Here is a 23,168-nt window from a genome sequence, read left to right on the forward strand (position 1 = left end):
GAATGCCGTGTCCGTCCCAGCCCAGGGAAGTGGCAGCAGGAGTCAGAGCACAGAGGGGAGCAGGGGTGGGAGTGACCCGGGTGGCCCTGGTGGCTGCAGTGAGCTGGTAAGCTGGCCCTGAGCCTGTCTGGGGTGGGGAAGCCAAGGCCATGGTGGGAGGAGGGTCTCCACTTCCTCCCGCCCACTCTTTGCACTCTGTCTGCCCCAGGCACCCTCCGACTGCTAAGCCGTAGTTTGGGGGGATCTTGGGGATCAGCTCCCCTTGAAAACTCTCCTGCTCCCTGCTGGCCACACACCCCGGCTTCCCTTTCCCCTGGGTCCTCTCCTGCCCCCCCCTCCGGAGGCACCACAGGCTCTGTCCGGTCACCCTGGCCGGCCCCCAGGACAGCTCCCTGTTCCCCAGGGGTGGGCGTCCTCCAGCGAGGTGTGAGGCTGCTGTCAGCCCAGCCTGCCCTCCTACATTTCACGGCTCCCTGGGGCACCCTGCGGGCACCCCCTTCTTAACCTTGGCCCTCACTTGGACGTCCCGTGGAAGGCCCTTCCTCACCACAGGAGCTAACATGCAAGTGGTTTTTCTTTGCTGTTATTTTCTATCCTGAGAAACATGATGCAAAGTTTCCACCATCGCCTGCTGGGGGGCGGGGGGGGGTGGGGAATGGCCATGGGCCACCGAGCAGCCAGCCGGGTCTTCAGTAGGAAGCGCCTCTCTTTTCTGGGAGGGGTTGTGGACTGGGGGCTCCCCAGACACTGCAGAGTCTTGGCGCTGACCATACAGACTCTGGACCAATCTGGGCTGCCCACCTCCCCTCTGCCCACCTGGCCTGTCTTCCCTCGGCCTGTTCCCCGTGTCCACCATGGTCTCCCAGCCCCCAGCACACGGTGAGCGTTCTGGCGGGAACTGCTGAATGCATGGGTGGATCACGGGGATCTGGCTGGGGGACTTGTAGGGAAGACCCTTTTCATCTCAAAAGACCAACCCTCAGTTTCTTGTCCCAAAATCCCACGCTGGGCCCTGGGCGGCCCCTTTCTGCCTCAATTTCCCCTCCCAAACCCGCCTCTGCTGGGGCCAGCCCAGCACAGCACCCCTCAGGCTGGGGAAATTCCATAGGCCTGGCCACTGTAAGCCGCGCTGTTTGAAGACAGTCCCAGGCCCCTGGGGACCCAGTGCTGGGGGAGAACATTCTGTCAGCCTGTCGGCCAGCTGGGAGGACAGTGACCAAACGCGTGAAGGCCACCGAGGGAAAGGCGCCTGGTCAGCCGTGTCCTCGCCTGCCGCTCATGCACTGGGGTCCCCGGACACGTGCTCAGCCTCTCTGCACCCTGTTTCCCACCTGGGAAAAAGGGGGGGCGAGGAGATAAGCCCTGTAGACGTCTGAGCCCTGCGGGGCCCAACCTGGTCTCATGGCGTGAGTGCCTGGCCCTGATCCTCCACCCAGCCCCCACCGTCTGCAGCGCCACCCACCCACCAGACGCCAACTCCTGGGTGCAGCTCCTCTGTACTCTGGAGGCCTGCTGGCCTGGGGGCGTTGATAGGGGCTCCCTGCCCCCGACCACCCGCTGCTCTCCCTCTGTTTCCCTCTCCCCATCCCCGCATCCTCATTCCCAGCCCCCAGCCCGCGGGGGCTCAGTGGTGCTCGCAGTCCTGGGTTCCGGCACTCCGCCCCTCTGCAGATGTCCTGGAACTGGTGTGAGGTTATTTCGGGAGCTGGCGGCTCCCCTGGGCCTTTCCCGAGAGTCTTGGCGGGAGCGTTGGAAGCCAACGGGGGTCAGCCTGAGCGGGAGGGGGAGGTGGCAGTGGGCCCGGACTGGGCTGTGAGGACACAGCCCAGGGCAATGACATCCTGGTGTCTGGAGGGAAGGGGGAGGCAGCGGTCACGGGCTCCTTGGCTATGCTGGGCCTGAGCTGTCCCGAGAGGGTTCTAGAGTGGGGGCAGACCCAGACCAGCTCATTCCCCACCAGCTGGCCTGGCCCTGGGGGATGGGGGAGGGGGACACTGGAGGCTCTTCGTGTGGCCCCAGCCTGTCGGTCTCACAGATGTGGCCTCCGCTCACCTTCACAACCTCACCTCACACTACCCCTGCCCCACATTCCCACACTCCAGAAACGCCAGCCGCTGGCTGCTCCCACCTCAGGACCTTTGCACCTACTATTCCTTCTGTCTGCTTATACTTCCCAGGTCTCCTGGGCTGCGTCCTTCTCAACACGAGGTCTCAGTGGTCACCTCCCCTGAGAGCCCCCTCTCAACTCTGGCCCCAGTGCTCCCACCCCTCCCTCCTACCCTCTCCATTCTGCACTGTTCCATAGAACCGAAATGCAAGCCACAGAACTAATTTGACATTTTCTCATGGCCATGTTAAAAAAAAAAAAAAGCTTAAAAGGGTCACCTGGGTGGCTCAGTCGGTTAAGTGTCCAACTCAGGTCTTGGCCAGCTTGTTCTCAGCTCAGGTCTTGATCTCAGGGTCATGAGTTCAAGCCCCACGTGGGGTTCTGTGCCGGGTGTAGAGCCTACCTAAAAAAAAAAAGAAAAGAAAAAATTTTAAAACAGGTGGAATTAATTTTAATAATATATTTTATTTAACCCACTATATCCAAAAATAATTTTATTTAACAAGTAATCGATATTAAATATTATTAATGAGATTTTTTTTTTGCACTGAGTCTTGTAAAACCCATTTCAGCAGCTCCGTGGGTACGTGTGGTCGGTACCTACCAAAACGGACTGCCCAGCTCTCTAGTTCCCTTTCTTCCTAGCCCACACACATCTAGAATGTTCTGTGCCCTTGTCGAGCTATTTATCATTCATCTGTCCTGCTGCAACACACGTCCGTCTTGCCCCCACAAGGCTGTGCAGTGAATGGGAGTCTGTGCCGTTTGCGCCCCTTCCCTGCGTGCCTCGCCCCCCACCCCGGGAGGGGCCGCACCTCCAGGTCACACGGACGCCCTTTCTACACAGTGGGGGCTTGAACCCACATCTGGTGTCCCAGACCCTGGCCTGCTACCGGGGGAGAGCCCTGGGATCCCCGAGGCTCCAGTATCCTATCTTCAGGCCACCACAGCCCAGCTCCAGGATCCCCACCCAGCTGCTTTCTGATCTAATCGGATTCCCGGCTCTCCCTTCCTCGAGTCCCGGCTGCTACTGCGTGTTTATAACCCTGGAGCCCAGCGCCCATCTGCAGAAATCATCACAGCCCCCTCCAGTCCAGATGTCTACCCCCACCCTGCCCTGCACAGCTGGCCCCCAGCCCCAGCCCTGCACAGGGCTTCCCATGGCCTCCCGTGCCTGGCCCAGGGCCTCGGGACACAGGCAGCCCTTTGGGTGGCTGGTGCAGGCTAGTTGAGCTCCCTCAGAGATGGCTGCCATCCTGGTTCGCTCACTGCCAGTGTCCCCTGAGAGGGTCCCCTAGTGCCAGCCAGGCCCCAACCTCCCCTGGCCAGGGCAGCCTTGCTTCTGTCTCCTGGCCGAGCATCTGGGCCATGCCCACGATCCCACAACCCCGGATGGAGACACTGGGGCCCAGAAAGGGGCCTCTAAGAAGCAGATGGGTCTGCTCTGATTTGTAGTGGACAGAGGGAAAGGTGCAGAGTAGAAGGGGCAGCCCTGTGGTCCCTGCAGGGGGGGAGGCCAGGCCATGTCTGCTGAGTATCCTTCGGCAGCTGCTGGCCAGCCCATGCCAGCAAGGGGGGGTGGCGTCAGAACAGGCAGCGCCCGCCTGTCCTTGGCTCCAGCAAAGCCTTATCAGCCCCCAAATGCCCCCAAGCGAGCAGATTCTCTGGGTGATAAGAGACTCAAGGGCGGGAAGCAGGAGACACCCAGACAATGGCCAGGCACTGGGTGGGCGGCCTGGCCAGGAAAAATGCCGGGACAAATTAGGGAAAGGGAAGGTGGCGCCTGGCAGGGGAGGCTGGAAGGGCTGGACCCCAGCCAGGCAGCAAAGACAGGGTGGCGACATGCTTGCCCCAGCCCCATCCCGCCCCCTCACACTCCCACAGGTCTGCCCTCCCCAGGGCCTTTGCACATGCGGCCCTCCCCCATCCTTGGTGAGCCCTTCCTCTTCTGGGCTCAGCTCAAAGTCACCTCCTCCAGGAAGTCTCCCTGACCTGCCGGTATCAGGCCAGGCCCCCCTGGACACAATTGTCCCTCCCCAGATTTCCCTTCAGAAACTGATAACTGGATACCGTGAGACTGGATTAGTCATTTAATGCCTGCCCCTCCCTCAGTCAGTGGAAGCTCTGTGAGGGTGGGGACCATGTCTGCCTGTCTGTCTGTCTGTGAAACTGCTCAGGGCCTTCCATATCACAGGTGCACAAGAAACGTGTTCTGAGCAAGTGAATGAGTGAGAGGTTCCTTCCCTCTCCCAGCGAGGGACATGTGTGGCAGGCACCGCACTGGGCACACCGTAGAAGTAACCCACCAAAGCCACGATGAGCTGAGCTCCCCAATCGCCCCCACATCTCCCTCCCCTGGGCCTGGGGACCTCCGTCCACATGGAGCGAGAGAAGGGCTGTCATGGGTCCGGCTCAGACCTGCCTCCTTCCTACTGACCCCGGAGGGTACTAGGCAGCTCCTGGCACACACATGAATGGCCTGGGGTACAGCGACTGCTGCCCTGAGTGAGCGAATGATTCAGAGGAGGGAGAGCAAGGAGGGCTTTATGAGAGATGGGGCTAAGCTGTGAGCAGGTGGGACTTGGGGCGGGTGATGGCTGGGCATAGCTGGCAGGGGGCTCCGGAGGGACAGGCGAGGGGGAACCAGGGAGTAGGGGATCCTCCTGTCCTTTCCCCGGATCAGTCCCTTCCAGCCTTTAGCAGGCCCTATGAGGGCCCTCCATGGGGCTCCTGGGTCTTGGTTTCCCCATCTGGGCAATGGTGGCCCACAGCCTCCTGACTGGCAGCACACTACATACTGGACTGGGTCTCCCTGCTGCCCCAGAATGCACACTCGCGTCACAGCCCCAGCAGAGAGGAGAGCCAGCTGCTACGTGCCAAAGGCCACCAAGGGCCCAGCCAGAGGGACAGTCAGCCTGAGGCCACGTATCCCAGTTCCAGCGCTGCCCCTTGCCAGGTGGGGGTGGAGACTTTCTGCGCTGACCTTGCCATTAGCAAGCGGTTCCAGATGTGGGTGGGGGACGGTGTGGGGGTCGTGGGAGGGCTGGCTCGAGATCCCAATGACCTGGAATCGCCCACGGCTGGGCCGGGCTGGGTGCCCACACTGAGAGGAGCAGCGGACTGGGCACCGGTGTTCTCGCACCACCACCCTCCCTGAGGGACTCTGGGGGCTTCCTCCACTCTGAGCCAGCCGGGGCACAGACACCCAGCTCCAGCACGCCCACGGAAGGTGGGCTGCCCTCCAGAGGTGAGGTCATGGATCGCTGAAAACTGTCCCGAGGGTGTGTCAGATCCTTCCCAAGTGATCCCCCCAGTGCTAGGCCTGTGACCTCACCCTCCAGCACCCTTCTAAGTCCTTATTCTTCAAGGCCTGCTTGAGGCGCCACCTCCTCCAGGAAGCCAGCCCAGACAACGCCCCATCCCACTGGATGCGGGGCTGAGTCCTGGTGAGGAGCCTCGGCCTCCTCTGAGCCTGTGAAGGTCCAGAGCCCAGGGCAAAACCGCACATCCGGGAGGGGGGCGGGGGAGGCACCTGGATTGCCAGGTCTGTTTGCTCCCGGGGCCCTGCGCTGCCTGGCCAGCAACTGGGGGGGGGGGCACTGTCCACAGCTGCCCCGACCCCTGGGGCCAGACTGTGGCCCCACCTGAACTCCATGACATTGGGGGTTGCCTACAGGGCTGGGCCAACCACATGGAGCCTCTATGTCCCTCTCTCCATTCCCCGACCCTACTTGGGTCTCTCGGGTTGCAGCCACGGGGAGCTTAGACTGCTTCTGGCTTCCGCCACTCGTGGGAGAGGTTCCAAAGCCCAGGCCGGGCGAGACCACAGCCTGGCCAGGTGTCTGCTCACACCAGGAACAAGTGCCACGGTGTGTGGGGAGGCTCAGGGCCTGCTTTGTGTAGGTAGGCCTACTGGAGGTCTCCAGGCTGGCCATGGACCGACCAGGCTCTCAGCCCTATGCCCTCGAGGCCCCCTGGCTACCTGCAAACCCCTATTGCTCAGATGGGGAGGCTCAGGGAGACTCAGGGAGCAGCGGGCCTGCCCAAGCGGGGTCTCTGAGGCCTCCTCACCCCAGACCAGTGCCCTTGTCCAGGCAGAGAACTCAGGCCTTCTGTCCAGGGAGTCTGGGGGACAAGCCCCACTCTCAGGTCCCCTAATGCCTGGCTAGGGCTTTAGACAGCTGACTCCCAAGGTCCCTCCACCAGTGCCCCTCCTGACCCCAAAGTAAGGTGACAACGGCCCAGCTTCCTGTGTCCAGCCAGGGCTGTGGCTGCCTGGGCCGCCCTCCCCCTTTGAGGGGACAGGCACAGGGGAAGAGGTTAGCACGGCAGAGCAAGACTGCTGAGCCCAGGGCACAGCTGGGAAGACTGAGGCCCAGAGGCTACTAGCTCAAGCCTTCTCAGGACCCCTGACTGCCCAGTCCCAACACTCTAGGGACAGGAGACAGGACACAGGACGCGGAAGGGGAGAGGCACGGATAGGCTTCACCCTCCTGCTGGCCAGCTGTGGCAGGGCCTCCCTTCTCCGTGGTCCTTGCGGGGAGGCAGCTGTGAGGGGTCTGCAGCCTGTGAACCCCAGGACAGCCAGGCTGGGTTGGGACAGGGCTCTGCAAGGTAGGCCAGGTGTGGGAGTCAGGACAGCAGCACCCCCCCCACACACACTGCTCAGTGCTGCCCCCTGCAGCCTGGCCCGGGTGCACCGAAGTGCCCCGCCCCGCCAACGGGCCATCCTGGCCATCTCAGCTTCCCATCTGGCCTTAGCATCATCCCCTCGTCAAGACTGGCCCGCACACGGGGGAGGCTGAGGGGAACAAGGGGGTGACAACCAGCCGGCTTATCCCCGGGGCCTGGGGTGTGCAGATGGGTGCCCGTCCCCCGGAGATGCCCTGGGCAGGGAAACTGCACGGGGGCCCTTGCACACCACACCTCTCACACCCAGGGGATCATGTCCACAGACACCTGTTTGTGCAGCTATGGGATCCTGCGATCACCGCACGCCCACACTCCCTACACACTCACCGCATGCAGCAGCCCCAGCGCTCCTCAGACCCAGCCTGGTTCCCCTTAAGGCCAGTTCCCTGGACAGTCCAGCCAGGTGGCCCCCCAACCACCCTGAAAGCCTGGGGAGACCCTGACCCCTCCCCTACACACTCCGTGGGGGCCCCGGCCTGGCCTCCTCCCCAGCTCAGCTGAGAGGGGCTGAGGCTCCAGGCCAGCAGGGGCGTTGGGGTATGGGAAAGGTCCTCCCCCACTCCATCAGCCAGAGCCCAGGAATGCGCTGACCACAGCCCCAGCCTAATCCCAGCACAGTGCCCCACGGGGCCAGCTGAGCTGGCTGGAGCAGGGCAGCCGGGGAGGCTGGGCTGGGCTGGGCTGGGAGGGACACAGGCTGGGCCCCCAGAAGGCCCAGGCAGGGTTGGTAGGCCTGCATCCCCCACCTCCTCTCACTTGAGCAGTGATGAGGGTTTGGGTCCTTGGAGTCCAGAGGAAGCTGCTCGGGGTGGGAAGCAGAAGTGCTTTCCTAGGACCCTAGTAAGTGAAGTGGGGGTGGGGAGGGGCCCAGGGCCTGCCACCCTGTTTCTGACGCTTGAATAGTATCCGTGTTGATAAGGTGGGGGGAGAGGGCTGGGGCCAGGGAGGGGCCAGTCAGTCTGCCGGCAGTCCCAGGGGTGGGGCTCCTGTGTCCTGCCCCGCTTTCCCTGCCCACCTGCCTATAAGTCTCGGCTCAGGCTCCACGCCCGCAAAAGCAGGCAAGCGAGATGGCGCTGCAGGTGGGTGAGAAGGGTGCAGGGCCAGGCGGGGCCTCCCCGCACCCAGGTGCCCCTTCCCCAGGCCTGCAGGATGAGAGGGTGTGGTGTGGAGGACCCCTACCGCCCGGCCGTGAAGGGAACGCTGGGCCAGGGTCCCGGGGAAGAGTCCGTGCTGGGGGTGAGATGGGCTGGGTCCTCCTGGACAAGTGGGGGACACTCTGCCCCCTTTTGCATGCAGTTCGAAGCCTTCTGTGCAGGGGGCCTGGCCCCTGGCTGGAGCCTGCTGGTCCAGGGACACTCTGACTCTGGAGAGGATAAGTAAGGGTCACCGCCCTCCCCAGGGAACCCCCTCTCAGCCTTGGGTGGGGTGACTCCCCAGCTACCTGCTGTCCCACAACTCCCATGACGCCCCCCCCAGGTTTGAGATCAACTTCCTGTCCGAGGCGGGGGAGATTGCCTTCCACGTCAAGCCCCGGTTCTCCAGCGCCACCGTGGTGGGCAACACGTTCCAGGGGGGCCGCTGGGGCCAGGAGGAAGTGTCCAGCGTCTTCCCGCTGGTGCTGGGGGAGCCCTTTGAGGTGATGAGGGCAGCAGAGGGAAGGCCCGTGGGGGGCAGGGGGAGGCCCGAGGGGACCGGGAGGCCATCCGGGCTATCCTGCTGCTGCTTGATAGGAAGGACGCTGTGTCCCCATGTACTGCAGAGGATTCTGGGTAAAGACTGGGGGAGTCTTGCGGCTGGGTGCACCCCTCAGAGAGGGAAGGGATGTCCATCTGGCAGGGGTGCAGGGCTCCCATCGGGGGACTGCACGATGGGGGATTCCATGTGCTGAGGGGCCCTGGGCTCCGTGGCGGACCATGGGTCACCAGCCTCCTGTCCCCAGATGGAGGTCAGCTCAGACGCGGAGCACTTCCACGTCCACGCCCAGGAGCACAAGGTGCTACAGTTCGCACACCGCCACAGGCCGCTGGCAGCCATCACCCGGGTGCAGGTGCTCAGTGACCACCGCCTGGCCCAGGTGGAGCTGGCCAGGAGGGACCTGAGCTGGTGGTAACGTACCTGCCCCCCCGCAACCGCCCAGCTCTGTTCCCTGCCGTACCCGGGATCCGACAGGCCCCAGCAGCCTGGGAGGGGGGCCCAAGGGAGCAGGGCCCACCGAACATGTCCCACCCTTAAGGCTGTACTGGGGTCTGGGCCAGGCTGGGGCTGAGGCAGGTGTCTTGGCTGCTTGCAGGGACGGGGGCCACTGAATTGTGCCCGAAGTCCCCAGAGGGAGCCTCAGTCAGCAACCTTCCCTTGTCCGGTGGAGCCCACGCTGGGAGAGCTGAGGGGAGTGGTGTGTGGTTCGGCCCCTCCCATTCTAGCTCCACCTTCAATAAAGTTTGAGCAGGCTGCAGGGGCTCTGCTGCTCTGGGGGGGTTGGAGGGGGTGAGGTGGGGTGATGGACACAGCCCTAGAGTCTCCCCACCAGAGATGGGGGTGGGGTCTTCCCCGAGACTCGTGTGTCCTGGGGATGGTCTGACCCCTCACCTCTTCCCCTCGCTCCCTGGGAGGGGAGTAGTGTCAGATGACATCAGATGATGGGGGGCTCCTGGCCAGCTGCCCTTGTGAGGCCCCTGGGCACACCCCCTCTGGCTCAACCCGTGGGGGAGCATCCTGCCCAGTCCAGGACCGTCTGCTGGGAGGTCCCGAAGCCTCCTTGCCCTGCTTCCTGTTGGGTGGAAGGAAGGAGTCTTTCCTGTTTCTCCTTGTCCCACCTGGAAGTGAGACGTGCTCCCAGCCCTGCTGTGTGTGTGAGCGCGCGGGTGCATACGTGTGCATGTGTGCATGTGTGCGTGTGTGTGTGTGTGTGTGTGAGGGGTGGGGGCAGGGTGGGCCTAGAGGAAGGGAGGGAGCCCTGGCAATCTCGTCCGGGGCAGCCGCCCAGTGCTGCCGTCAACCCCAGCGACTCTCTCTCCCCGGCAGTCATTGGTCTGTCCATCCTTCTACCTACCCATCACCTGTCCCTCGCTCTACCCTGATGGAAGTGCTGATGTCACAGCCCAGGATGAGGCTCCCCGAGGTTGTAGCCTGAAAGAGGGTGTAGCCTAAAGGGAGCTCCTTAAGGAAGAGGCAGGTTGGTGTAGCAGACAGCAGGGCTGAGCAGGGAAGGCCCTGGACTCTGGAGCCTGCAGCCCGGGTCCCACTTCCAGCCCTGCCTTCCTGAGGTCTGACCCTGGGCGAGTTCTGGGGTCTCTGGGGACAAGCGAAGCCCTCAGCCCAGGAGGGGGTCTGGGCAAAGCCCTGGAGGGCTGGCTGCACATGTCACCTGCTGTGCAGTTTCAGACACAACACGCATCTGGCCATCTGAGTTACAGACTGGGAAACTGAGGCTAGGGTGCAGGAGACAGCCGCAGGGTGGGGCCCGCCTGCCTCCTGAGCCGAGGGGCCATCTCAGCACCCCCACCCCCAGGTGAGACAATGGTGGCCCCAGACTCCAGCAGTGCGGCTTCCTTCCTGTCTCCGTGCACTTCCCTGCTGGTGTCCACAGCCCAGCTGGCCCAGGAGCCCCTTCCCGCCCTGCCCCCGCCTCCTGTGTCCACGATGGGGTGGCTGGGGGCTGGCAGGCAAGCCTGTACCCTGGGCAGACCTGCGGTAGCAGGAAGGGGGTCACTCACACCGCGTGGCTCAGGGGGAGCCCTGGCCTGCGTCTGTGATCTGCCCAGGCTGCTTTGCTCTCGGGGACTCTGAGGCCAACGATGGGGGCATCCCTGCTTGGGGTGCCAGGCCCCTGCTGCTCTGTGACCTGAGCTGGTGGCTCACACTTCCTGGGCCTCAGTTTCCCTACACACCAAAAGCTCCCATCACGGTGAAGTCGGTCTCCCCAACAGCCATGCAAGGTGGGAGGGCAAACTAATAAAATGAGATGCCGGACTTTTCCAGGGGGTGGGAAACGGGAGCGCCGAGCCCGGAGATGGCCTGTGGCTCAGAGTCGGACACACTGTGTAAGTTTTGCCGGGCTCTGCATGGGGGCCAGGCCCACACCGTCTCCCAGGAACTCGGCCGGGTATGCAGAGTAACACTCGTCCTGCAGACGTGAAACGGGCTCAGAGAGGCTGAGTAACTTGAGGAGGCTTGCTCAGCAAATGGGGGATGGAGCCCCTAAATCCAGGCCCGACGTGCATGCACATGCACATGCACATCGGTCCCTCCGCCACGGGCCCTGAACTGAGTCAGCTTCGCATCAGCCCTTCGTCCACTCCCGCTTACAAGCTGCCAGGGGACAATTCAGACCCCTGCATTCGTGGGCCTCAGTTTCCCCTTCTGTGAAAAGGGGCACAGGGAGCTATGAGCTCAGGGGGTCCTGCCCTGGGGGTGGAATGCCTTGTGATGACCCCTTCCACTACTCCCCCTGCCCTCAGCACACAGTGTGGGTGCCTGTCTGGCCTGTCCGGAACTGTGTCCCAGCGCAGTTCTGCAGCCTCGCGGCTGGTCCATCAGCTGAGGCCTCCTCCAGGAAGCCCTCCCTGACCTCTGGCTTGGCTTTACAGTCTCTGCTGGCCTCTGCTCTGCACCCCTATCACACGGCCTCTTCTGGAGGTCAGGAACCAGGCCATCCCCCAGCGGCCTGGAACACCGCTGGCTCTGAGAGGTGTGCTGATGGTAAGTGAGCTAATAAATGCCTGACTTGAAGAGAACCACTCAGAGCTTTGGACGAGCTAGAGACATCACCCCCCAATAGGGACCCCAGAAGCACAGAGGCTCCAACTAATAAGCTGGTCCCTGAACTCACGAGATGGGAAGGAGCCCAATCTCCCCCACCGCGGCCCAAAAGCCCTGCAACTTTGGCTTCATCCACACAGTCACCCTGTCACTTGTCTGTCTCCCTTCCCATCCTGAACCTCAGGGAGCCATCTCTGCCCCAGGGCCTTGGCACCGGCCCCTCCCTGCTGTTCTTCCCAGCATGCAGCCGGGCTCACTCCTTCCCGCTACCCGTCCCAGGTAGCATGTAGTGGTTCATGGGTTTAGCACCCATCACAGGTGCACAGCTGTCCTTCCCTACTGATGGCCAGCTCCACGACACGATCAACCAGGGAGCTCACCATGGGGGTCCTCACACCTGCAGCAAGGCCTGGCACATCACACACACCAATAAATATCTGTTAGATAAACGAGTGCATGGAACCAGACCTCGCTTAAACCCTTCTAGGGACAAGCAGCTCACTACCTACCACAGTAGCGACTGAAGCAAATTCTAGAGGTGGTTTAACTCCCACTCTTCCTGTCCCTCCTCTGCACCATAATGGTGGCTCCTTGGAAAGAGGCCACACATTCCCTGAGATCCTTCAGAGACCCTTAGACATCAGCAAGGTGGGGTGCCCCAGCCGGGGGAGTTGAAAGAGGCCCCTCAGGACAGCCCCCTGCTCCCCACAGGCTCAGCCAAGCCCTCAAAGCGCCAGAGTCCCCTCTCAGTCATCTGCGTGTGTGCGTGTGTGTGCGTGCAAGGGGGGAACCACTGGGCCGGGCTGTGTGGGGAAGCACAGCTGCCTCACCCAGGAGGTGGGGGCCCTCGCAAGGTCAGGTCCACAGGCTTCCGATGCCACCGGTTGGCTGAGGGTGCCAGGCCCTCTGGATGGTCGAGGAGAGAGCGGACATGCCCACAGGGCCACGTAACTCAATGAGGCAGGTGGGCACAGGGCAATAGGGACTGGTGTGGTCTGTGGCTTACAGGAAAGCACATGGCCCACCATGCTCAGCTCCTTCCTTGTGCCCAGGGAAGTGTGCAGAGTGGGCAGATCTTCCAATTTTAAAATATCTGACGTTAACGCATCTGATAACCTGTTTTGAAATACTAGTCATCATAGTGAGACCCAGACCCAGTATCAGTTGCAAAGCAAGCTGCCCCAGGGGCGGTCAGTATGAGATCTGTGGTCTAAAGCCAACTTTTACCCTGCTTTGTCTTCCCTGGATGCCGGAGGGTGGGGAGTGCCTTCCTGCCCTCCTGCCCATAGTCCAGCCCCTTCCTAAAACTTCCCGGGTCCACAGGGAGAAACAGACCACCCAGCAGAGGGCGCTCCAGACACGGGTTTCCCCTCAACCCCAGCTCCAGGTGGCAAAGACCCACTCTTTGTTTCCCCAGAATGAGAACCTAGGCCCGAGGCCCAAGGGAAAGACTGGAAGCATTGGGAATGGCCAGCTTCTCCCACCCCCCAACCCAGGCCTAATTGCTGGCAGAACCCAGAGCCTGGCACCGGGCTGAAGGATGGAATGAATGCACAGAAGCCCTGTGGGCGTGAGCAAATACCACTTCTAGGAGCCTCGGTTTCCAATTCTGTTGATGGGGCCGAGGTACGTTTGGCACCCCCAAGTGCAGGAGAACATTGTCCACATGAGCCCCTCTGCTCCCTCCCTGCCAGGCCCTGTGGACATCTCCACGCCCCCCCCCGCCCCGGGGTGTCCTGGGCCTTGGCTCCCCCTCTGCCCTTCCTGCAGGTCCTGGAACAGCGGCCATGAGTGCCCGGGTGCAGAGGGAGGCTGATGCCCAGCATGACCCTGGGGGTGCTGGGGGCTACCAGGCCAGGTGCGTGGGCCTAAAGTAACACCCCCTGGTTCGCCTTCTCTCCACCTAGGGCAGGGATGGCCTCGAGCAGCTGAGCCCATCACCTCCTTGGGCCCCCAGGGCCATTCCTATGACAGGGTGTGGATGATGCCTCTCCCAGGGGACCCACAGATGTCTCTGCCAGAGGTCCCACACCGGCAGCCCTGGGGACAGCTGCCCACGGGCAGCAAGGCCTGCCCCACAGTGGGACGAGAAGAGATAGGTACACACCTGACTGTCCACCGTTGACCAGCTCCGGAAGGCTCAGGAGACCTGGCTGCAGCAGCTACTCCTAGTAGCAACGGGGACCTGGGGAGGGGGTGGCAGGTGAAGTGTGCATTTCTCCCCCTCCCCCCGACATTTCGTCACGGAAAGTTTCAGACATCCAGAGAATGGAAATGCGTCCAGTGAACACCTGCAAACCACAGCTCCCTGAACTTGGGGGTGAGCGCTTTGCCCCATGGCTTCCTCCCACCCCATCCTGGGTTTCCATGCATTTCAGCCCAAGTGGCCAACCTTGGAACCACACCCTGGACACTCCAGCTCATGCATCCCTAACTAACGTTCACCACCCCTTCACAGCTCTTCTTGGAAGCCTACTTTGCTCTCCTGTGAAACGGGGTAGCAGTGTCTCCAGGAGCCTGGGGGCTGTGGGCCCTGGTGCTGCCAGGCAGGGGACACTTGTCACACAGAGAGGGGCCAGGGGGGCAAGGTGTGGACAACAGCAAGGGGCAGGGGTGGGACCTGGACGCTGGCCTCAGCTCCCCCCACCATCTGGCCTGGGCCCCCAACTCCCTTGTCATGGGACGCCCTGCATCCCAGAGGCTGGCCACAAGTGGGGCTGTCCTCCCTAGCTCCCTCCCTCCGACGCTGGCTGGCCGCTGGCCGGAGCTGTCTTTTCAGCACCAAGCAGAGCAGCCCTCCGCGCCAGAGCGCTGGACAGGACGACCCTGAGCTCCACACCCACAGCGGTGGCTGTAGACCCCTGGGGCAGGAGGAGATGAGCAGCCCGGCTCAGGAGGGTGGGACCCTGGGAGGCTGGGGGGCCATGGGGACCTGTGGGGAGTGGCTGGGTAGGAGAGGAACCCTGGGCAGGAGGGACCTCCTGGAAGGAGAGGTTTGGGCAGGGGTTGTGGCTTCTACCCACCCAGGGGCCAAGGTCAAGGTGGGATAAGTAGGTTGGCCGAGATGGGGGAGGGCACATGGAGGGCTCTCATCGCTTGGGTACCTGCTGGAAGATCGTGTCCTCTCTGTACCTGGGCAGTGGGGTCCTTTTCCCTGGGGAGCACTGCTCTTAGATGAGGCCCAAAGGCTTTCCCTCTCTGCCCTCTGCATGGCCCCAAGACTGCCAGGAGGTGGGAGGGCAAAAAGGGAAGCATAATACCCCCTGCTTGCATCCCTTCTCTGCAGGGCACCCCAGCTCCAGCTTTGGTGCCCCATGGATATCACCAAAGGAGCCCAGCACACTGACCCCCAGCTGACTGGGGGAGGTGCTCCTCAAGTCGGCATGGAGCCCCCAGCCCTGGGTCTTCTGGCCCTGATGGCTCTCCTCCAGGAGGTCAAGGTGGCACTGATGCGTGTGCCTGACCCTGGGTCTCCCCTCTGACCAGCGGCCTGGTGGTTTCTGGGGTCAAGGCTTGTCAGGCCATGGAGGTGGGGACCTATAGAGAGGACTGGGCCCCCTCTCTGTATCATGCACAGTCCTGGCTTTTTGCTGGGGAGCAGTGCCTCTGGTTTGCAGAGGGGGTTAGGATAGGGTCTAGCTGGCCTCATTGTATTTCAGCCCTGCAGCCATATTTTAGGTTTCCATGGGGGGGAAGAGCAGATAGGAGGAAACTGCCCACCCTAGTCCGCCCCTAGTCCCTCCAGCAGGGACTGGTCCCACCCCCGCCCAGGCTCTCCCTAGGAGGGCAGCCTAGACCAATGGGGAAGTGGGGGGTGGGGGGATCCAAGGGGGACAGGATGACTGGTTGGGGAAGGAACACCACCTTGCCTCTCCCCTCCCCCCAGGCTCTCCCTGACCTCCCACCTCCTCTGGAGGCCCCTCCAGGGGGTGGGCTCCTGTCCCCAGCTTGGGGGTGGGTGGTAGCACCACCTTAAGTTCCCTCTCTGCTCTCTCACCCTTGCTGGCTGGGGTTTTCATGAGCATTTCAGGAGCTAAAGGCAGACCTGGCAGAGAGGAGGGCAGTTGGGGAACTCAGGAGAACTAGGACCCTGAAGGCCTGGAGTGGGGCCAGGCCCTTGATGGCTCAGGAGAACAGGTGTCCTTTCTAACCACTTAGTGATGACCTCGCTTTTGCTCACAAGAGCCCTAGGAGGTTGTCTTCGTGGCTGACAGAACTCAGACACAGAGGGGAGCCACCTGTCTGAGGTCACATAGCTTGTCTTCGGCAGAGCAGGATTTGAACCCAGGCGACCTGATTCCAGAGTCTTCTAGATATCTGGGTGGCTGCAGTTGGAAAAATACATATATTCAGTCCCATTTGTAGAGTTTTTCTTCTCACTTTTAAAAAAAATGAGGTCTTTTTGGGGAGACTCTGACCCCCACGGCTGGGGAGGGGTTGGTCACTTTGGGCCAGACAGACGCTCCACACTCATGGCCCACGCTTCTTAGGAAGGAGGCAGAGCCAGTGGCCGAGCCGTATCCAGGCTCTGAGAGAGCCCAGGGAAGCCTGGAGGGGACCCCGTGTACTCTGGCCAGCTGCCTGGAACATCCCGGAACTTGGAGAGGCAGCCTCCTTCCGGGAGCACCAGGGCCCTGCACCTTGTGGGGCCCTGCACAGAGGGTGGGGGTGTGGCGGGGGTGGAGCGGCTCCCTGCAGCCCCTCGGGGAAGGCATTGCCAGCAGTGTGGTGACCCAGGCCGCACTCCGACCCAAACCTGGCTGTGGTTTCAGGACCCTGGAAACAGCTCCCCATCCTCATCTCAACCTCAACCCCTCTCCAGCCAAGAGCGCCATTCCTTCTCGGTAAGCACTGCCCTCCTTGACAGCCAGCCATTCTAAGCCTGCTAGCACGGGAGCGGTTCCAGCCCGCGGGACAAAGCCGTAACCAGGGCCGCAGACCGGGCTGACCCTGGACAGGCAGTTGGCGCTGCTGCCTCGCAGGGCCCCTCGCCATGGTTACGGCCCACCCGCAGTTCCACTCAGAGGCGGGCATTGTTTGGGCGCCAGAGTGTGGCAAGCGCCCAGGAGACCGGGCTGGCACAATGGCCTTGGCGTGTCTTTGGCCATGGACGTGTAGCTGAGTGCTTTCCCACGCTCCGGCCTCTCAGGAGCCCTGGGAAGGTGAATGCACCCTGGAGAAACTGAGGCCTGGAGAAGATGTGCATTAGGGAGTCGGGGCAAGCCTCGGATAAGGCTCTGAGTCAGGGCTTGCTTCAATCAGACAATGGGTGGGATGCCCAACCTTTGCTGAGCAGCGTTGGTGAAATGACAGCAACACCATGATGTGGACCATGAACCTATGTGAGCCAATGTGGTGGTGTCACCTGTCCCTCCTGCTCTCTGTAAGCCTGTCCCTAGGCAGACAAAAGCACATGCCGCTTGCACACTGTATAGCCTCCAAACCTTGGCCCCCATTGACCACTCTGCCCAAATGTCCTTCTCCTGATTCTCTCCCTATATACTGTCACCTTCCTTAATTCCTCCCCATCCAGTGTGAGGGGACACTTATTTCACTTGCCCCTTTCCAAGCACATGCCAATTTCCCTTTGGAGAACTGCCATGCCCTGCAAAGTGTGGTCCTGGAGTGTGGATGATCCTGGAGTCCACCCTCCCATCTCTGGGAGGTACCCCGGACGTACTTGGAAGGTCTTCTGGCTGGACTCTTCTTCTCACTGCCCAGATCAGCAAGGATGGGCTGGTTGGTGCATTTGCTTCCCAGACTTGGGTCTTGAATGGAATTTGCAAAGTTGGAGCTATTGCTTGCACCCTCTGGCTCAAGGCCACCACAAGGTCGTAATCAAACCAGGGAGAAAAGTAAGCGGCAGCAAGAGGAGAACCACCCTCACATATTCAGGAACGACAGCATTAGCAGCTCACTTCTTAGCAGAAACCAGAGAAGCTGGTGAAGACAGCAGAGTGACATGGCTAAAGAGAAAAGAAGCCAACCCAGAATCCTATATCCAGCAAAACTATCCATCCAAAATGAAGATGAAGGAAGACCGTCTCCAGGTGTGAAAAGTCTAAGGGAATGTGTTGCTAGCAGACCTGTCTTAGAGTAAGACCTAAAAGAAGTCCTTTAGGCTATAAAAAAAACAACCCAAGGTGGTCACTCAAGTCCGCAGAGAGAAATGGACAGCTCTGGGAATGATGGCACGCGTTAACACACCAGACTGTGTGCACACACCTTGCCAATGTCGTGTGTGGACAACGACAACACAGGGCAGTGGGGAGAGAACAAGTTGAGAGCCGCAAGGTTTCCGTGTTTCCCTGGAATTAAGTCAGGATTAATCAGAAGCAGATTGTGATTAAGAGGTACACCCAATCCTCAGGGAAATCACTGAGAGAGAGAGAGAGAGAGAAAACTAACAAATAGAGTTTAAAAAATCAACAGAGAGGGGTGCCTGGGTGGCTCAGTGGGTTAGAGCCTCTGCCTTCGGCTTGGGACATGATCCCGGGGTCCTGGGATCGAGCCCCGCATTGGGCTCTCCGCTCAGCAGGGAGCCTGCTTCCTCCTCTCTCTCTTCCTGCCTCTCTGACTACTTGTGATCTCTCTGTCTCTGTCAAATAAATAAATAAAATCTTTAAAAAAAATCAACAGAGAAATTTCAATGGCACACTAAAAAACATTGATATAACATGAAAGAAGGTAGTGAAGGAGGAAGAGAGGAAGGAAATAGTTGGGAGACATCTAGAAAATAAACAGCAGACTTAAAGATGTAAACCTAACTACGGAATAGTCAAGTGGTTTGGCCTTTGTTGCTGGCACAGAGCTCCTAAAACCTTGGAATTTCCTGATTGATGCCTTCTGTTCTTCATAATCAGCCCCTGTGGCCCACTCCTGGGTTTATGCTAATGAGGGCCTCGGGATGGGGCAGTGCCCTGGACAGCTTCGGAGGGGTGGTCCCCAGAGGAACCAGCCAAAGTTAGAGGGTTGGAAATTTCATCCTCCAGGGAAGAAAGAGGGCCCAAGACTGAGCTTAATCATTAACAGTCAATGATTTAATCGACCATGCCTAAGTAGAGAAACCCCATCCAAACCCCCAAACAAGGGGGTCTAGGGCTTCCAGGTGGTGACACAGATGTGCTGGGAGGGTAGTGCATCTGGAGGGGTGTGGAACACTGGGCACCCCTCTCCCTCTCCCCCACCCCCACCATGCCCTGTGCATCTCCTCTATCTGGCTGTTTCCGAGTGGTATTCTTTGTATGATGACTGTAATCCTAAGTACGGTGGTTTCTTGAGTTCTAGGAGTCATTCTAGTGAAGTACTGACCCTGAGGGAGGTCATGGGAGCCAATGAATGGGCAGCCAAGTCAGACAGGCGTGCAGGCAGCCTGGGAGCTCTGGACTTGCAGCTGATGTCTGACGTGGGGGCCGCTCACCTGTGGGGTCTGCACTGACTCCAGGGATTTCGCGTCAGAACTGAACTGACTTGTAGAACACTCAGTTGGTGTTGGAGGATTGCAGAATTGGGTTTATAGATATTATGTCAATAATTACATTAAATGTAAATTGGGGGTCTAAACATCCCTATCAAAAGGCAGAGGTTTTCCGACTATATTTTCTAAATACTTTAAAAAAATCAATATCCTGTTTCACACTGCCTAACCCTTTGATTCAAAGACACAAATGGATGGAAGTAAATGGATATGTAAAGAACAGCCATAAGAGAGCAGGGGTGGCTACGTTACTATCCTCCCACAAACGCAAGTCTAGCCCAGATGGCCTTACTGGTAAATTCTACCAAATACTTCAAGAAGAAGTAATATCAAATCCATCACAAGATAAAGGATGGGGGCAACGTTATCCTGATTCTAAAGTCAGACAATGACATCACAAGAAACCTGCAGAGTGACGTCCTTGGGAACACAGATGCAAGAATCCTTAAAAAAAATATTACAAACCAAATCTAGCAACACATACAAAGGACCAGATGGAATTTATTCCAGGAATGCAAAGCTGGTTTAATGTTCAAAACCAATTAATGGGATACACTGCATTAATAGAATAAAGGACCAAAAAACACATGATTGTGGCAATAGATGCAGGAAAAGCATCTGACCAAGATTAACACCTGTTGATAATAAAAACTCACAACATACTAGAAATAGAAGGGGATTTCCTCAAGCTGATATAGGCATCTATCAGAAGCTGTAGCTAATGACTGTGCTTAACGATGAAGGACAGAATTTTTCCCCCTCTAGCTTTGTTATTCAACTGTTATCCTTGTTATTCAACATTACACTGAAGACTCTAGCCAGGGGAAATAAGGAACAAATAAAATGAACCAAAACAAAAGAAACTAATGAAATCCAGATTGCAAAGGAAGAAGTAAAACTATCTTTATTCACAGAAGGTATAATCCTTAATGTAGAAAATCCCAAGGAATCCCCCAAAAGGGTTACCAGACTAATAAAACCAGGTTAGCAAGGTGGCAGGATATAAGATTAATATACAAAAATCAATTATAGGGCGCCTGGGTGGCTCAGTGGGTTAAGCCGCTGCCTTCGGCTCAGGTCATGATCTCAGGGTCCTGGGATCGAGTCCCGCATCGGGCTCTTTGCTCAGCGGGGAGCCTGCTTCCCTCTCTCTCTCTGCCTGCCTCTCTGTCTACTGTGATCTCTCTCTGTCAAATAAATAAATAAAATCTTTAAAAAAAAAAAAAAAAAAAAAAAAAATCAATTATAGCTCTATATACAAGCAATGAACATTCTGAAAATAAAAATAATTCCATCTACAGAAGCACAAAGAATAACACAGTAGTTAAATGTGACAAAAGAAGGGCAAGTCTTGTATACTGAAAAGAACAAAATATCACTGACACAAATAGTGCTTAGATGGAAAGACAATCTATATTTCATTCTCCCCAAAGTGACCTACAGGTTCAACACAAGCTTTATCAAGATCCTGGTAGGTTTTTTGGGGTAGGAATTGAGAAGCTGATCCCAAAGTTTATTCGGAGATTCAAAGGACCCAGAACAATTGCCAAAACAATTTTGAAAGAGAAGAGCAAAGCTGGAGGGACGGTACGACACAACTTCAAACTTGCGATAAAACCACGGGAATCAAGGCACTGTTATACTGGCACAAGGATAGGAATATAGATGAGTGGAACAGAACTGAGAGTCCAGAAATCAGCCCTTGTATTTATGAGCAGTTGGTTTTCAACCAACCAAGACAAGACAAAGCCAAAGAACCAAAGAACCAAGACAATTCAAGGGAGAAAGGACAGTCTTTTTTTTTTTTTTTTAAGATTTTATTTATTTATTTGACAGACAGAGATCACAAGTAGGCAGAGAAGCAGGCAGACAGAGAGGAGGAAGCAGGCTCCCTGCTGAGCAGAGAGCCAGATGTGGGGCTCGATCCCAGGACCCCAGGATCATGACCTGAGCCGAAGGCAGAGGCTTTAACCCACTGAGCCACCCAGGCGCCCCGAGAAAGGACAGTCTTCTCAACAAATGCCGCTAGAACCATTGGGTATTGCAAACACAAAGGATAAACCCCACACCAAGCACAAGAAATCACTCAAAATGCTCCATGTAACAGCGAAAGCTAGAGAACTTCTGTAAGAAAACAGTGGAAATCGCTATGATCTTGAGTGAAATACACCACCAGAAAAGCACAATCCACAAAAGAGAAATCCATATGCTGGACTTCACTGTAAATAAAAATATTCTCTTCAAGGGACACCATTAAGAAAATGAACAGATGAGCCATAAACTGGGGGAAAAGAGTGAAAGCAGCCCGGCAGCTTCTTTACAAAGTTAAATATGAACTTAGCATACGACCCAGGATTCCATGCTTGGGAATTGACCCAAAAGAAATGAAAACCTACGTCCACGTGCTGAGTACATGAATGTTTATAGCAGTGTCTCCATAACACCTCCAAGACGGAAGCCATCGAAACATCCATCCACTGGGGAAGGGAAGCACCAAATGTGGTCCAACCACACAATGGAAAGCTATTCAACAAGAAAGGAATGAAGGATGGATCCCTGCGATGTGGGTGGACCTTAAGAATGCAATGCTGAGTGCAGCTGGACACGGGGACCCTGTATTGTAGGGCTCCATGTACAGGAATGTTCAGAAAGGGCAAATTTACAGACATGGACACCAAGGGCTTGGGTGGAAGCAGGGGGTGGCTGTCGATGGGCTGGGGGAAGCTTATGGGGTGACGGAAATGTTCTGAAATGGGATTGCAGTGGTGATGGTGCAATCCTATAAATCTGGTAGAAGTCATGTAGGACAGGTATATTTTATGGGGTGCTAATCGCATCTCAATGAAGTCACTTTTAAAGAAGTGAATGTTATTTTTATGGTATTACTGTATCTGTGTTTGTTGTATCATTTTGCTGTGTCAAAAATACAATACCAGCGGCGCCTGGGTGGCTCAGGCAGTTAAGCTTCCAACTCTTGATTTAGGTTCATGTCATGATCTCAGGGTCGGGAGATAAAGCCCCATGTTGGGTTCCATGCTGAGCATGGGGTCTGTTTGAGATTCTCTCTCTCCCTCTGCCCCCTTCCTCCCACCCCTGCTCACACACATGTGCTCTCTCTCGCTCTTAAAAAAAAAAAAAATGCATAGATTCACATCTAACAAAACATGCACAGACTTCAATGCTAAAAACTGCAAACTCTGAAGAAAAAAAATAAAATAAATGGAAAGACATACTATATACCATGCTCATGGATTGGAAGGCTCAACATTGGGAAGGTGTCACTTCTCTCCAAACTGGTATAGAGATTTAATACAATTCCTATAAAAATTATGGAAATATTCTTTTTTGTAACTATAGACACAATTATGTTAAAATTGATGGGGAAAGGCAAAGGACTTGAAGAGGTAACACAAACTTCAATGAGAAAAGTGAGAAGAGTCCCTGTACCTGATTTCAAGCCTTCCTAGAGAGTGGCAGTGACCAACGCTGGATGGGATAGGCAGAAGGCAGACACAGTGGCCAATGGGATGGTCTAGAGAAGCCACGGAAAGCCCTGTGTATGTACGGCCAGCTGACTTCGGACAAAAGTGTGAGAGCAATTCCCTGGAGGGGAGATGGCCGTTCCAATAAACAATGCTGGAGCAATTGCATACCCTCAGGCAAAAAGCAAACTTCAATCCACGCAACACACCCAATTTAGAAAACCAACTCAAAAGGGACCATGCATTAAATATAAAGCTTTCAGAAGCTAACACAGGTGAAAATCTTTAGGATCTAGAGCTTAGTGCTGACACCAAAATGACAATGTAGACAAGAAAAAAATCAGTAAGCCGAACTGCATGAGAACCAAATACTCTGCCTTGCAGAGGACCCTCCTGAAGGATGAAAAGATAAGGTATAGAACAGAAGTGAATGTTTGCAAACCACATACCTGACAAAGAACTCCTATCTCGGGTACGTTAAGAACTCACAAAATCCCCCAAATGGGCAAAAACACCTTAGAGACATTTCACTGAAGAAGACGTGGCAGACAGCCCCAGTCCCTGAGTGAACACAGACCAGAGCCCGCCTCTGTGCCTGCTACCAGAGCTCGTGGGCCACGGGCAGGACATCCACAATGGGGCATCCCACCCA

The 23,168-nt window shown here is 57.5% G+C and overlaps 1 protein-coding gene across 1 annotated transcript; it reads left to right on the plus strand.

Moving 5' to 3' along the window:
* Positions 1–8,089: 8,089 nt before the first annotated feature.
* On the plus strand, positions 8,090–8,909 carry GRIFIN (galectin-related inter-fiber protein; the record flags this gene model as incomplete). Its single annotated transcript, XM_080830774.1, has 3 exons — positions 8,090–8,175; positions 8,276–8,435; positions 8,739–8,909. The coding sequence occupies 3 exons, from the start codon at positions 8,090–8,092 to the stop codon at positions 8,907–8,909; spliced, it is 417 nt and encodes a 138-aa protein (XP_080686900.1).
* Between the last annotated feature and the right edge of the window lie 14,259 nt (positions 8,910–23,168).

Source organism: Martes martes (genome assembly GCF_963455335.1).
Source record: "Martes martes genome assembly, chromosome: 18".
Lineage (NCBI taxonomy): Eukaryota > Metazoa > Chordata > Mammalia > Carnivora > Mustelidae > Martes > Martes martes.